The sequence below is a fragment of the Cottoperca gobio genome, chromosome 16, assembly GCF_900634415.1.
Source record: "Cottoperca gobio chromosome 16, fCotGob3.1, whole genome shotgun sequence".
NCBI lineage: Eukaryota > Metazoa > Chordata > Actinopteri > Perciformes > Bovichtidae > Cottoperca > Cottoperca gobio.
The window spans coordinates 22,360,770-22,377,834 of NC_041370.1; the positions used below are offsets into that span (position 1 = coordinate 22,360,770).

General features: G+C 41.8%; 1 protein-coding gene across 13 annotated transcripts in view; it reads left to right on the plus strand.

Annotated features, from left to right (window-relative positions):
* vps13b (vacuolar protein sorting 13 homolog B) overlaps nt 1-17,065 on the plus strand; it is a 315,620-nt gene that overhangs the window by 76,436 nt on the left and 222,119 nt on the right. For 11 of the 13 annotated variants that reach the window (XR_003833763.1, XM_029452593.1, XM_029452596.1 and 8 more), the window contains exons 18-19: nt 10,746-10,880; nt 11,762-11,941. Coding sequence is in view for 11 of the 13 variants with exons in the window: in XM_029452593.1 (XP_029308453.1) it covers nt 10,746-10,880; nt 11,762-11,941 (315 nt within the window). In the remaining 2 variants the exon portion in view is untranslated. Of the gene's footprint in view, nt 1-9,532; nt 9,877-10,745; nt 10,881-11,761; nt 11,942-17,065 lie in introns of those variants that run through there. The other 2 variants (XR_003833764.1, XM_029452603.1) reach the window with 2 other exon arrangements.

Sequence of the window (17,065 nt, forward strand, 5' to 3'; positions counted from 1 at the left end):
ATAACGATGTCTGTAAATTAAAGCAGCTGTTTAACAACCATTACGGTACAAGAGAAATGCAGAGGGTTACATATTATTGACAACACTTTCAATAAATGAGTGAATGAATGGCTGACTACAGTCATAGCTCTTAATCTATAGTGTTTCACATTTTCATAGTTAGTAATCCACATCTAAAAAGTTGTCATGGATCCAAGTGACATACAGTAAGCTTTAGTCTGTATAATGCCATGAGAAAACAGAATCTGTATGTTTTCTTTTAGTATTCTTCATAGTTTCCCTGTTAATGCTAGCTTTATTGAATTTTGATTCATGTACTTGGGACTTGAGTCTTTCAATTTCAACAGGTGCTCAGTGCACAGTGATGAAACACAGAGAGCTCTTAAACCTGCAGATGGTATAACTCTGGCTGGGGGAATATGACCCAGTGATCTTTGTAAATATTGCCTATATGATGACTATGAGATTGTAAAAATAATCACATGTGTGCCTGTGTGGGTGTCTCCACTCTTCGTCTCGCTAATTAAACAGAAATAAGTCTTAGTTGCGTCCTTGTACCCGTGACATTGCAGTAAACCCTCCAGATGACACACAGAACGGCCGCAATGCTCTAAACGTTAGACGGCTCATTATAAAAGATGGATGAAGATTTTGCCTGTCCATTCCTTTTAAACACAGCCAGTGGCAGAAAGTACTTCATAGCCTGTTTTTTCCTGCTTGTGTTATTTGCTTAAGTGAGCTGTGGCAGAGCAATATTTGACTTTTTGATTTTTAGGTCACTGACACCCACCACAAGGACTACACAATGAACTGAAATGGTCTTGAGGAAAATCAGTTTTGGTTAGTCATATCAGAGGGACAGCTACAGTAAGCATGAACTAGTCAATAATTTCCCCTTTCATTTAAGCTCAGTTTTTTTTCATGTTAATGTGCTTCCTGAACATTATCCTCCCTAAATGAACCATTGTGGGACCAGTGCAGGATCTCCAAGCCAAGTGGGAAAAAGGACGCAGAGCAGAAACTTAGGCCAGTGCAATTAACTTTCTACAATCCAAACTCTTGCCCTTCAGAGCAGAAAGGCTCCAGCATAGTTGTGATTCTTGCCTCCCTGTTTTATTGTCTTGCGAAAGGCTGCATTTTGAAAGACAAAAGATCAAGGTCATTTAAATAGGCATAACATTGGCATTTCCAGCAGTGATGGATTCAGCTTTAATGCAGCTACCACAGCTGGCTTTCTGGCCACAAAGCTCTGTGGTGGTCTGGACTAGGACAAGAGGAGGGGGGTCTAGTAGAGGTTTGGTTGGTGGTGGTCACCAGACATGCTCTAGATGATTGTTGGGTGATATATGAGCTGTGACATAACTTTAGCCTGACAGATATAGGGGGAAAAGAACAGAGGAAGAAGAAGAAGAGAGAGAGTGAACCATATAATGAGCAGAATGAAAAATGAAAGTCAGAGGGAAAATAAAGGTTGCAGGAAAAAGTGACAGAAAGAAGAATTAAAGAGATTGAGAGTTAGGGTGGACCTCAGAGCCCAGAAACACAACTGACCATTGGTTCTCTTTATTAAACCCAGCTTTTGCACCTAATTGAGTGTCAGGTTAGACACACACGCACACATATGCACACGCACACACACTAAAAGAGACGTACATATGCACAGATGCCTGCCCATCTCCATCTTTAGCAAATCGTATGTACTCCAGAACTCACAGCATACGATCCCATTTAAGGCAAATGACGGCAAGAATGTTTGGATACAGCGAGCTTATGCTCTCACTGCATAGCGACTAGAAGCATGTTGATAAAAATAGTCCAGGACTTATGCGCTCACTCCTAACAGTATCATTATTAAAACAAGACTTTTGTTTTTACAAGTACCCCCTACACATACAATAGGAGATGGAGCAGTTAGGAAAACAGAGAAAAAAGACTCAAAACTATTCAAGGTTACGACAGGGAGAATTATTTATACTTTTCTTCACACTGATATTTCCCATTGCTTGGAAACAAATGCAATCTCTTAGAAGACCATGTCAACAACAGTTTTTACGCATTTATGTACTGCATGAAAAAGGCTGCTCCTGTCATGGCCAGCAGCTCACTTCCCTGTGATCTCACTGCCTTCAGGAGCATGGGTCTGACGCAAATCCCCCTGTGACGCTGTGGCATAATAAGTGTCGGTAATAGCTCTGTGTTATTGGAGGGGAAAAAGTGTCAATTTTCATATCACTCTGTCACCTCCGTAAACTAATCCCTGGTATGCTTGTATTTAATGTTGTCTGGTCTCAGAACATAACCTTCTATATTTGCTCCCTCCTTCTCACTGTTTCTCTCTAACCATAATGCAGCTGTCGGTAGCATAGTCCTGGCCACGAGACTAAACAGGGGAGATTGAATTCCGCTCAGTTTTCCAATGTTTTCCTGTGCAGATTTTGGCTGACATGGTCTTCTTACTCACGACCTTAATGTCTCCCATCTATTGATCAAGTCGAGCCAAAGGCACATGCAGCATTGCCCTGTCTTATAATGGGCCCATACACTTAGTTCATGGATATTATTTAGATAGTCCTTTTTCTTTGTTCCACAATAATAGTGAAAGAAGGAAGGACATGAGCCTTTTTTCATGGTCTGTGGTTGTCACAAATGTCAGTCAAGAGATTGGGAAGCTTAATGAAAACCCTGAGATGTCTGTTTTAGCATGGCCTGGGCCCTCACTCACGTATCCATACTTCTTTGAAGAGGTAACTTATTGGTTTGAGAGAAATTTCTGCCTGTCTACTTGTCTGCTTCACGGATTGACATCAGGGCAGGAAGAAAGCAGGAGGGAAAAGAAAGAAAGTGGGCTTTTTCATCTATACGCAACCTTATTTCTGACATTAAAAACACGTTGTGTCAGCATCAGAGAACCGATAAATAAGTCTTGGATGGAACTTGAGACGGTTCTTGTCAATGAAAACTTCAATGAGCTACAGACTACCCTCGCTCCACTCCTGGCAGATTGTGATGATGTTTTAAGTCAATCCAGACTCAGGCCGTCCTTTCTTTTGTCTTTCTGAAGCTTTCTGATCTTTCTCTGTTGCTCACTTCAGTCCAGAGCTAATGAAAGAAGCTAATGGAGTCAATGCAAAACAGAAGTTTGTTGTGTTGTGTTTTACCACAATTGGACATTAGATTACATGGATATTTATATATTTAATGGGATGAGAGGAACATAAAGTGCTAGAGGTCTGCCCCTCCATTAAACAACATCTCCAGTCAATTTCCACCAAACAGCTTTATACATCTATCCATCTATATATACACACAGTACATACATACACATACATACACACACACACATCTCCCCCTCTTGGTTGTTGACTTCAAAATTATCCTCAGGGAACATCAGGCTTGTCAATCTTCACCCAGATTCTTCATTCATCATTCCCCTTTTCCTCACACCATCCGCTGGCTTCTGGCGAAAGATGATATTTAAAAGAAATTAGAAGTCTTCTGAGAGTGTGCCAAGGATTTTCTCTCCTCTGTTTAAATAGTAGCCCACTTTTCTGTCATGGGAAATAAAATGTGATTCCAGGCATGTTGGCGGACATGGATGATCCCAGTACACGGTCTGGAAGTCGAAGTTTCATTTCCAACTTTTTATTTTTGCTATCTTATATGAATCATTGATGGTTTGTCAGAGACATCTTTCCACTTACCACTTAATCCAATATACAATTGGCACAGTTTAGCAGCACTTACATTTGTAGTTGATCTTAAAGATTTATCATGCTTTTTAGAAACTTGGCTGTTTGTTGGTTAGATCAGAGTTTTGTAGATTTAAACTTCCGTCCTTTAGAGCTGGAACACTCGACTCCCGACTCTCCCCCGTGAAGGGTTAAGTGAAATATGATGTGAAATCCCCCTGTAGTTGTGGTTTATGCAACGTTGCCATGGTAAAGACTGGTAGACCCCTACAATGTGTCATTACAGGTCATTTAGCAGACGCTCTTATCCAGAGCGACTTACAGTGAACTAACTACAGGGACAGTCTCCCTGGAGCAGCTTGGGGTTAAATATCTTGCTCAGGGGCACAATGGTGGCAGCCCTGGTATTGATCTGGTGTATTTGGAAGCAATACCACTAGAACACTAGGCCATCACCACCCCGTCATCAATAGATAATGAATTAAACAGACCTAGGACAAGTCTAGGTGTACAGAGTACAGTTATAGCAAGGTATACATTGTTGTATTCTATATTACAGTGAAGGCTTTAAATACATTACAGGAGAGACTCATTCAAGCCTTTGTTTTCATTCTAAAGTAAATAATGGTGTGAAGACTAAGAATCATAAGGAATACACTACATATAGCAGTACTTAATAAGTAATTATATGAACAGTTCTTAACAGTAATTAAGTAGCTTAATAACTGTCTAACATGTTAAAAAGTTCACACACACACATAAAGCGCATCGCTGAGACATGAAACAAAATGCACTGTAAGTTGAATGGGCTTTAAAGCACCCACAGCAGACTGCTCTGAATATAACTAAACCCCGAATCAATGACAGCCCCAAATAAATCTGTTTGTATTTATGTCATCTGGTAGTGTCTGCGGAGCTGGCTCCCTGCTGGGAGCCAACCGTCCCATCTAAGGGTAGTGACTAGTGCCGACTGAGCACATAGCTCCACGTCACAAGGCCATAAATTTCCACTGTAACTCCCATTGAAGTGCCTTAGCTGCACCAAAACCCCAGTCACGTCTTGGCTACCACCACACACAGACACAGTCAGACTCTGCCAAGCTGATCCATAAATATTGATCTCAGTGGATTATTGATCAACATGAACTCTCTGCTCTGTTTCTCTTAGATGGGAATAGATGAGAAGAGGAGAAAGCCTGAGAAAAAGAGCAAGTGTAAGTTGTACACAGAGATCTTGAGAGTCAGAGAGAAAGCAGTAATCCAGAGTTACGTTTCAGTGACGGAGGGGCTGGTTTAGAGTCATTAGCTGCGGTCTGTAGTTTCGAGCATCTCTCTCATGGTGGAACCACACTGGCATTCCATCCTGGCTGCTACTTCAAAGTCAGAATGCCCCTGTTTCTTATGCTAACCAAATTTGTCAGGGCAGCATTAGGCTGGGGATATGGGATATTGAGAGGCAGGCCCTCTCATCCAGAACTGTGTTTTAATGGCCTATCTGACCACGGACTAATCATCTCTTCACAAGTGGCATTGTGGGAATCCTCTATGTCACAGCGCATGTTTCTCTATCACTCTTCGCACATCTGTCTCTCCCCTTTTACTCTTATTCTCTCATCTTTCTCACTTGTTCTATAACTCTTTTGCTCGGTTTTGCTCTGCATCAGAGCCCTTCTCCTCCCCCCTCTGTCTCCCAAATCCAACTGCCTAGGCCCATTAGTGTTGGCCAAATTGCTTCCGCATGAAGATTTCTTAATTGTGGTAATTCGGTGGCAGAGAGAACCAAGGTTTGAATGTGCAGAGAACATGTGTCACTGCTTTAGTGGGCAGACGGAAAGGCAAGCAGCACCTGGAGGGGATGGTAATCATGGAAATTAGACCCCCAGCCTCCGCTACCACCAGCACTTACACCCCATCACTGTCTTAATACCACGACTGTTATAGGCAGTGAGCACCACTTGCATACCCCGCCACTATAACCTCTACCCAGTGCTGCCACATTGTGTGTGTGTGTGTGTGTGTGTGTGTGTGTGTGTGTGTGTGTGTGTGTGTGTGTGTGTGTGTGTCTTGTTTGCTTGCCTCTTACTCAGCTTTCTGTCTGTCCACCCAGCTGCAGTGTGAAGGTTCTTATGTTAGAATATGTGTATATGTAGGTGTAGAAGAACTGAATGTTCAGGGAGGGTTTTTGCGTACTAAAATAACCCAAAGCCTCAGTTATTTTGTGTGGTTTCTTAGCAATGGTAGCTATCACTGTAAACTGCCCAGTTCCTGACAACTAGCAATTGCTGTTGCTACTCGAAATGTAAAATGCATCTCTTTCTGTGTGTTAAGTGAAGTTCTCCAGCAAATACCATACAATGCAAGTTTAGGGCCACCTGAACTCCCCTTAGTTCATGGGCACCCGCTCTACTTGGTGGGCTACCCATTTACAACATTCCTATACCAATTTCTGGTAGTACACAAATAAGATTTTGTTAAAAGTGATGAGTCTCCCCTGCAGAGCAGACTTGTGTTTGCTGATTGCCAAAGCGGCTCTCGTCTCAGCTGTAACTGCAGGACAAACGACTACTGGTTCACCTGGTCTGTTTTCCGGTCTCACTCTTTCTGCATGTGTCTGTATTTTTGCTGTGTGTGTCAGTACTGGGCAAGGTGCCAGAAGACCTCCTGCTCCTACTTACTACTTCTACTTCAGCCCTTCCTGACTTAGGAGAGACAGTTATTGTTTCTGCATCAGCACTTAATGGCTCAGCTGGCTGCTTTTGGTCTACCCAACTTGTCTATGTCTACCTCTTTTTCTGTCAGCCCCGTAGCTGCTGTGGGCCCATTGCCAGAGTTGGAGCTTTTAGTACTTTAGATCTCTTTCCTTCTCTGTCTGTCTTTGACTACATGCCCATTATGGTTTGGCGATATTGTACATCCTCTTGTCAGCTGATCGTCATCGCATATAAAGCTGATACCTAATGCATTGATACGTGCCAGGGACTGGTTTTCCGAAAAGTAGGGTAAATCTTCACTCTTGACTATAATGTAAATTTGTGAGTGGAGGTGTAATAACTTGAATCATATCACAGCTTTAATAGCTGTTTTAGCACATGCTGTACTTCCTTCTCTTTCTATATTTGTTTTTTGTGTCTTGTAGTATGCATCAACCATTTCCTCCAGTAATAGAGACAGTTTCGGTGTCCTCATCAGCTTTTAATGGCTCCTCTGGATGCTTTCTAAAGTTCAAGAACATACATACAAAACTTCACAATGAGAGGAGGACTTCTGCCTTCCTCTTCTTCATCTTATAACATTTCAGTGTTCCCATGTGAATGTCCTGGCTTATTCGCTAAAAAAAACAACCTTTTCATAGCATCAGAAATCAAAGTTGCTTAATATTATCACAAGGGTTTTGTAAATGTAGGCTAATACAAACACTTTGCTTCTTGTTTTAAAATGTAGCTTTGCCTGGCCTAGCAGTGTGAGCAGACAACTTTCCCATACCATTCCTCAAAGCAGTGAGAGCAGGACATGTTGGAATGTGTAAAACATGGCAAGTCTGCAGATGTCTTGCACACACACATACACACTCACAGACATTCTGAGACATGTGCACGCCAACTATTGAGGTATGCAGAAGCAAAAAAGCAGCCTTCATATCCCATATTGCCCTATCCGTCTGTGCTTTCTCTTTTTTTAATCTATTCTTTCTTTCTTTTTCTCTCTATCCCTTAGTATTTCTTAACTGACTTTCCATCCCTTCTTCCCTTCGTGTTTTCCACACTCTCCTCAGCCTTCAGGATGGCAAATCCAGCTGCCCACGGTTGCCCTTACAGCGTTTGATGGAGTGCCGTAGCCTCTGGCCCCTAGCTGTGTGTTTATGTACTACTTGCACCTGCCTTTGCTTGAAGAGTTACAGCACCACACACATTCACTCACTCATTCACTCAGTCACACACAGAAACACACATGTCTGGCTGTAATACACACACTAATGCGTCTTACACACATAAACCAAACTGAATACCACTGTTAAGTCGACAAACTACCAACGCTTGTGTTTTTCCTCTTCCTGTGTACTCCACTTTTTTATAGTCTAACAGCTGGACAAAACATTGTCCAGAGCCCCCCCACGCAACAACCACCACCCCAGCAGGTGCACCGTGCCCTTTAGGACATCTACGTGGGCAATGTGGGATAGTGATACCCCTAGTTCCATTTATCAAAGAGTAAATAGAGTAGAGGGAACGGCCCCAGTTGTGTTCCAGATTGGCTTGCACTTTTAACATCTCCATCTTTTGGAAGAATGAAGACTCAAGGGAACAGTCAGTCTGTGTGGAGGCCTACTCATCACTGTTGCAGTCATTTTTCCTTCAGTACTGTTTTGAAAAAGGCCAAATGTTCACTGGATCTGGATATCCATTCTCTACGATGTTCGGTTCTTTCAGGGTAGATGGGTCATGTGTTTTTAGGTTCACTGAGTCACAGTCAATAATATAGCCAAATGTCTGCTGCAATACTTTTATGGCAAATGTATGTAAGCTATATGTTTCCAGGAAGGGAAGCCTACTGCGTGAGCGTGAGTTTGCACATACATGTTTCACACTCATAGCAATGCAAGAGTGGGAAGGACCCCTTGTAATCTTGATGTATTTTTGACAATAGTGTCATTTGTTTGTTTATTAATTATACAATTTTAACGTAGGGTTTTACCAATAACTTAAAAAAGACATGATATCTATGCGTACAACATGCAGTATAGCTCTGTTTTAGAATGGCAGGGCCATTGCTTGTTTGGCTTCGAGATGAAATAACACTTCATGTAGAACATCTGTCCTATGGACAAAGGAAGCTGATAGGGAAGCAAGTAACTAAAGCCACAGAGGGACACACTGCACTGCTCTGTTTGACCTGCATATATATATTAAGTGACAAGCAGGGAGACAGAGGGAGGGTTATTAACATCCCCATCTTCCCTCTGGGCTGATAGAGGGCCTCTCGGACAGCAGGTGAAGAGGTTGCTGGGTAATTTGTCTGAGAGAGGAAGAGAAGGGAAGTCAGTGGTTAGGGATTTTAGCAATTGCCAGTAATTCTCTTGGTTAAATGTGCTGTGTGTATAGGTGTCTACTTGAATCCTATCCACGTCCACACTGCCTGCTGTTTTGCATTAAAACTACCTTTGAACTATTAGTTGATTGACTTTAACAACTGCAAACAAAAATACTATTTTCTAATTTTGGTGTAAAACAACCCAAGTTATCTTTGTTCATGCAGAGTACAGGTTTTGGATTACCTATAAGTAAGTAAAACATTTTAACAGTAGTAATTTGAATTAAAACAGACAGAGAAAGGGGGGAAAGATAGACGGAGAGTAAGAAGAGTTTATTTAACAGATAATATAATATAATAATAAAACACGTTAGATAAAAAGTCAGAGCAAGTGGACGTGGATGAAAATAATCTTTCCCATTTCTGGAAGCTTCAGGAACTGTTGCCACAAAATGACCTGCTGTACTTTCATAGCCTCATAGCCTCTTTGGTAGCACCACTCATCTGTGCCTTAATAATGCAAAACCTTCTCACTCACCGCTAGGCATTAAACCTCTGGAATCCAATCCATGTTCATTTGTGTTTATATTTGAGTTTCTCTTTGCTGTTGGTTTTTTCCTTTCTGACCTTTGATCTTAGAGTCATTGGGCCACAATTTGACAAAAAAAGCCCCACTAAGTTATAAACTCAGTCAGAAAGTGCTGTGGACACTTGTAGGAAATGAAGTGCTATCACTTGTAAGAGGGGATTATTCTGAGAAGTAAAGCCTTATTGGAACAGGTGATGTAAGAATTTAATGTGACTCCCTCCGACAGTTCCAGCTCACAGGAAGAATGCAGCATGTGATGGATGGATCCTCCTCTCCTCTCTCAACAGGCTGTTTGGCACAGAACTCCCTAAACTCCACAGTATCTTTTAGCCATCCAGATATTCCTCCCTCCTCCTCTTGTTATGTGTTTGAAATAGCCTCTCACCATAGGAATAACATTGACATATCATAATGGCGAGTATGTAATCTTCCCCCACTCCTTCCCACAGTGCAAACTGTTTCATTTAGGATAAATGACAGACAGAAGATTCTTCTACACTGCTGCCATTAACAGAAATAATCACAGAGTGAAGAGCATTTGAGGCTCCTGTGATGTAATGCTGGCGTTAGGTGAGTTGTAGTTGACACTAAGCTGGATACTGGCGTTACTGTATTGGATATTGTTTTGGAAAGATATATCCTTTATATTGGCCTATTACTCATACTCCTAATAGTCTGTTATTTAACTTAAAATGTTCAAGTCATTCAACTCCGTAGATTTACTGGCAACTTGTAAAACATTTAGAAAAAGCACTTGACAATTTAATCTCTTTTTTTATATTCTTCCTGGGCACTTATCAAAAACAATATGGCTGTGATGTTGGGCAGTGCTGTAGTGTATCCAAAATCCTTCGTACTGTAAATGTTTTCACAGCAAGCTTTCTAAATCCTGAGGGATGAACACACAAATAAAATATACCACTTGTGCATTTTCAGACCCTGTCAGCTTGTACTCACAGATAAATATCCACATAGAAATAAAACTTTAAATAATAAAATAAAAATACGAGGGACTGGCATAGATTGTAGCAAAACCAAGAAAGTGCTGATAAGAGAGTATCATACATTATTTAAATGTATTATTTAGATTATAGCTTTATAGCTTATAGCTATGTTTCAACAAACTTTTACAGCTTTCTATAATATATAAATGTGTTTTTGTTTGACATATTTATCATGGTATGGTATCACACCAACAGGTTAACCTTGGGGCACCACTAGTATCCCTGCCAGAGCTTAGCTAAACGCAACACACTCCTGGTGTTGGTGATATGTGTTCAAGAACACCTGGCTTCTCAGAACTTTGGGAAAGACAGAGAGGGAAAGAAAGGGGTCAAGACCAATTAAAGGCCAATCAAGTGTTTAACGAAGCCACGGCAGCGGTGTTTAAACCTGCCGGACTGCACTTCATTTTCACTTTTCTTTATTTTTTTTATTAGGTGTGAAGTCTCCGGGCCCGTCACCGACTCTCGAGGGCTCGGTCCAAAACCTGGAGCTGAAGTTCTGCAGCCGTGCGACGGTGAAATGCGCCTCGGGAACCGTGGGAGCTGTAAAAGTGTGCGCCAGGACCCCAGGTGTGTGCAGCTGTGCCCTGTTAAAACTTTACTGCCTGTGTAGGAGGGAGAGAGTGAGACCGACTAGACTCTTCTTTTACTTTCTTTAACTTATATTTTATACACTTCACTTCACTCTGTCTTTCTCCCGCTCAATCTTTATCTTGATTTCTTTCCAGCTATGTGATTCAGTTGCTGTTTTTCTCCTGGGGCGCTGTCATTGGGCTCTGGCCATGTCTTTGATGGCAAGGATGTTATTGGAGCTAGTGTCATAGCACAGAGTTCACAAGGTCAAACTGAACACATGATGTCAGGCAGATTATAAGATCTATTGCAGCTGTCAATATAGAAATACAAAGAAAAAAACGCATGTGCAATACATTGTTTAATTTCTAAATCAATATCTACAGGGATGCATAAAATAATGTGCACATAATGAGTCATTTTTGCAAAAATGTTTCAAAATTGATGATATGGTGTCTTTTGGTTATGTCATTTTACTTTGAAGTAAACAAACTATTGATTGACAGATTGCTTTAATTTCTGTCAAATGTTGGATTTTAATATAGTTACTAAATTATTATAAGCCTTAAGGCATACGAGTCTCTGCACATGTTAATGTGAGTCTTAAGTGTCTTTAATATTTTGTGTATTTTTTTTCTCCTTTTTGTCTAAGATACTAAAATGCAGTTTACATATCAGTGTACAATCAGAAAAAGACTGTTGCAGTGTAGGTAAAACGGTAATCTCGATATTTCAGTTTCACTGATTAATTTTCTACATTTCAACTTTGAAAATAACTCGACACAAAGAGATTCAAATGAAAGGTATTTTGTTTTGTAATCTGTGAAGCATTCAAGACTGCATTATTAGTTAGCCTTAACTCTCACTTTGTCTCTTAGGTTCGGGAGAGGGGGTTAAGGAGAAGCTGGTTCCTCTGATTCAAGGCCCATCTGACACCAAAGAACTCCATATGAGCCGCTGGCTAAATGAGATTCGCAAGCCTGAATCTTTGCTGGCTCCGGACCTGCTGGCGTTTTCTGTTCAAGTCCCTCAGCAAGAAGACGATTGCAGGAACTCAGGTAGAACTCCTCTCCTCTCTCCTCAGCAAAGTAAGCGAGCGAGAGAGAAGGAGAGAGAACGAGAAGAGAGAGAAGCAGAGAGAGAGAGAAGAGAGAAGAAGAGAAAGAGAAGAAAGAAGAGAGAAGAGAAAGAAAGCGAGAAGAGAGAGAAAGAGAGAGAGAAAAGGAGAGAAGAAAAGAGAAGGAAGGGAGAGAAGAAAAGAGAGAGAGCGAGAAGAGAGAAGAAAAGAGAAGAAAAGAACGAGATCAGGGAGAGAGATAGAGAGAGCGAGAGAGAGAGAAGAGAGAGAGAGAGGAGTAGAGAGGAGAGAGAGAGGGAGAGAAAAAGAGAAGAGAGAGAGAAGGGGAGAGCAGATAAGAGAGAGAGATGAGAGAGAGAGAGAGATAGCGATAGATGCTCTGAGAGAGATAGCGATATATCTCGTGATAAGAAACTCTCCTATCCGTGGTCTATCCATCTATATCTCTCTAATCTCCTCTCCTCTCTCCTCTCTCCTCCTCTCCTCTCCCCCCTCCTCTCCTCCTCCCCTACTCCTCTCCTCTCTCTTTCTACTGCATCTATCATTGTACATGGCTCTGTGGTACAATTTCTTACTCAACCTGTGTATTTTTGAAATCACAATTTACCACGCGTTGATATATAATTTTTTGAACAAGTTTTCCGGTCGTGGTTGTGGTGTTTGGACTTGTGACAGGCACTGGTAGTCCATATTCCATCTCAATTATTGGTGATCTAATGCAAGAGTCTCGGTTTGTTTAGGTCGTCATATTTTCCTTCCTCCTATAATGTCACGCAATGCCCCCTTTCAGTTATTTGTTTAGTAAAGCCTATAAGTGTTTTCCACTCCAGTATCCTTGAAGCTGGGTTGGCATCTCGGCGTCTCTTTACAGGCAGCATGGGTTCTCTAAACAGCAGTTAGTCTCTGTCAGCGCTGGGCTGAGCTGGCTAACAACAGCTTACCGCTCGAGTATTGCTGTTGAAGGCTGCACTGATGTCAGGTTGCAGTTTTTGATTGCATCCTTAAACCGCAGATTATATTTCTAGTGTCTGTTTGAGAGTGTGTGGGTGGATGCATGTGTGTTTGAAAGTAGGGTGTGGGATTATTCAGTAGCTCTTCCAAAAAACTCAAAAAAAAAAAAAAGCTCATAGTGCTGTAGTTCTGGATTTAGTTAGACTGCCTACAATTCAGTGCATCTCATGTATCTACAGCAGTAGCCAGGTATGTCCTTCTCTATACAGCATGGTCTCCAGTGTTCTTTCAAACTAAATTTGCTCCTCTAGTGGTTTCTGTGAATGAGGCCTTGACTATCAGTATGTCATCACTAACCTTTGCTCCCCACCTGCAACTGCAACTGCTTCTCCTATAGGGCAGCTGTACTTGGCTCCCAGGGAAGATTGATACATTGTGCATGTCCTTGACAGTCTCTCTTATGTCAGGGCCTTCAACTGCTCCCGAGTCTCTCAAAGTACAATCGTCTAGACTGTTGTCCCGCAACCCCCTCCCGCTCAACAGCGGATACAGGAGAAGCCAGGGGTGACAATGCAAAAACAATAGTGGTTGTCTTCAGAGTCACAACTGTACATCACTTTTAATACAGAGCAGCAGAGATTCTTCGTGTGGCCTTGACTTGCGTAAACCCCCAAAACCTGAATCATATCAGGCCCCTGGGCCTTAAACATGTCAGCGCTGAGATGGAGATACAGCGGGCCTCAGGTGGTTTCAGACTGTGAGGAGAAGATACAGCTGTACCTTAGAGGGACGTGAAGTAAGAAGATAAGTACGTTTAATAGACAATGGATTTGGGAGGTCACCCCTAACCAGGAATTCCATTCTATTGCTGTTTGAATGTCACCCAGTCAATCACTGTCACATTGCTATGAACAGAGTGCTAAGACACTGCTATAAATTGAAAATGTAAAGCAGGGAAAAGCTTACATTTCATAGGCAACTCACGGTTTGATAAATGTTAGGACAGTTGTTGAATAAATTTCCGGCAAGTTGCAATGACATAAGAGTAGATTTTAAAAGCAACGTTGTATTTCCACCCTTTACAGCCTTACAGACATAGACAGATATTTTTAGGAACCCTGGTTTATTCTATTTAGTGCACAGCCTCAGACTATTACTTTGATTTAGAGAGCATATTATTTCAGCAAAGCAATGGCTCATAAAGACAGTACATATTGTGGAATATTAAAACCTGATCTGAACACAAACCAGAAGACCAAAAGGAAGCTGAAAGAGGGGGAGAGAGAAAGAAGATGAAGGTGAAAGGGAGGCGGGGGGCTGACTCCCAGAAGCACTGGATATATCTCCAGCAGATGTGGAGCAGTGGAGGCCTGCACTCCTTCTCATCACTGCCTCAATACTCTCCTCTTTTTTCCCCTCTTCTGTGTTTAATGTTCTTTGTTTCTTGCTTGTTTTCTTTCCCACTCTTCATTTGTCTCTTAACCCTTTTAGTTTACTCACATCTCAAATCTAGAATACTCATGCTTTCTGTCTCCATTTTTCAATGCATACATCTATGTTACACACATGTTATGCCACACACACACACACACACACACACACACACACACACACACACACACACACACACACACACACACACACACACACACACACACTGCCAGAAATCTTTCTTTTATCTGCAATATACCTGTCAATACAGTCAAAGCCGGAGACAGCAGCATGGCTTGACAGTAACAATTTCACCAGATTGGAACATTTCTCTCTCTCTGTGCATGCATGTGTGTGTTGTGTCAAACATGCTGTTGAAGGAAGCGCTTGCAAACTTAGTGTGTGCTCAAAGGCATTTTTGGGTGTCTACTTATAGGTCTGTGTTTTGTATGGTGGTCAGGCTTACATCAAAGCTTTTTGGTCAGTCCACATGTCCCATGTCCCCGCTGTCATCCGGAGGGTGACTGGGAGCCTGTTAGAGCAGTGTTAATGGAATGATGGATGCAACGCCTCATTCAGCCAGAGATGAAAGGTGGAGTAGCACCACTCTAAATGGGCTGCACCCTTTGCCTCCCATAGGACCAACTCAGAGGCTCAACGTTTTGTGATCATGACATTTCTGAATTGTTGGAGCACTTGGCCTTGGCATCAAACACATTTTATTTGTCCCATGTGGCTCTGTTGATTCCATTGAGCAAATTCTTAAAGCGTGATCATTATACATCGAGCGTAGGACTGCGGTTGGGGAGTAAGAGAAAAACTAACTCCTTGCTTACACCATAGACATGCCGAAAACATTAAGATATAATGAGCCACAATCAGCTTTTATATTCTATTTTTCATTTGATTAGTCGCTTCTGGTTTTTGTAGAGATGCAAGGCACAGCAGTGGCGTAGGATCTGTCCACCCAATTCTCAAAGCATAATATTTATTTAAGGAAGGCCGATCTTGTTGGTAATCGACATCAAGCGACCAACGTGTAGTCACTGAAGTGTTTGAATATACTGTATATACTCACATGCCATGGTACTTTCACCGACATACGCCTTATTTTCATGTTTTGGTGTGTGTGATTGACTGCCGTTGATTATAAGTCGAGAGAAGCCTTGCCTTCAGTGTTTCCCCACTGGTCATGTATGTGTGATCTCTGTGTTGTCTCATTTCTTAGAGGATGTGACAGGCTCTGGAAATTGCCAGCACTTTCCTTATGGATCCTTTAATTCATTCCAGAAGCCATTTCCTCCATGTCTTGCATTTTCCCTTTTTTTAGAGCTCAGAATGGCCCAAATGTCTGAGGTCACTTCTGATACAATATATTTGGACTTAAAGACGGCTAAATCGTTACTTTAGGTCAATCACATAAGTCTCCACTCAAGTCTATGGCTCTCTTGACCTATTTTTAGAACAAACCTCAAAGCATGTCGGGGAATGTTAATTTCCACTGAACTAAGGTAATGATAATTAAAATAATTGAATGCATGGTCCGGCATTTTAATGGCAGCTTTGACACATATATTTTAATCTTCTCTCCATCTCCCCCACTCTTTCATGCAAAGTTAATTCACCAAGGAGATAAGTTGCTTTCAAATATGGCCAATGACATCTGTTTTCTGTCTAATTGTTTACCAGTGAAAACAAAATTCCAATTTAGTTAGAAAATGAAGAGATTGGGTTGGGTGGCTAGGGGTGGCGGTTGAAGGGAGTCCCTATACTTGTAGAGCTCCTACAGATGGCTACAGACAAATGTGTTTTCATTTAACAGAGTTGGGGTTGGAACATTCTAATAAATTAAACACAATTAAAGGCGTGGGTTTTAACGCAGAAGGACTAAGCAGATCTGCTTTGAAATGTCTTCTTTTATAGATCCAAAGGCAATTAGTAATTTCATATTTTGCCGTAACCCTTTGCATAACAACGTGACAGTCCTGGATGATTTCTCCTCATTTAGTTTCAAGTATACCCAACAACGATAAGATTTTTTGGCAGTGGCAGTGTACCACTATAGCCAAGTATTCTCCCCTTTTTCTTTTTAATGTTCTCTCCTTTTACAAGAACCAAGCGTGATTCTTGCATGTGCTCTTTTTTGACACAATGAATAATGAGAAATCAATGCCATTATTAAATAACATGGGAAAAAAAGAAAGTGAGGGAGGGAAGCCAGGCAGCTGTAGGAGGAGTCCGACGTGTGGAGCTCAGGGGGTGGGGTAGTTGCTTTCAAGTCACAGCAGCAGGCAGCAATCCAGGTTGGCAGGCTGGATCAGAAGGGCACAGGTTAGTCTTCCACATGGGCCCAGCTGAGAGCCAGGGACATGTCATCCTTCACTAGCACGCACTGAGACTGATGCCTGTATTCCTTGACTGCTATTAGATCTATAAATTATTAGTGAATTTAATCAGAGTAGAGCAGTGACTTAAGGATCACTAGGACCAGAAATCCTTGGCCATGTCATTGAGAATGACCTCCAGTGCTACACTGAGTGTAAATTATAACTACTACTAAAAAGACAGCTTGATCATTATGATCCCCGGACAGTGGCTGGCTGGCTATCCTCCTTGGCTTGGTCTTAGGCCTGTCACTGCTGATGGATGGGAAAGACTAAGGGGGCCTTGGACGGGGCCAGTGTAAGGGAGTAGAGGGCGAGAGGGCGTGTGAGGAGCTGGG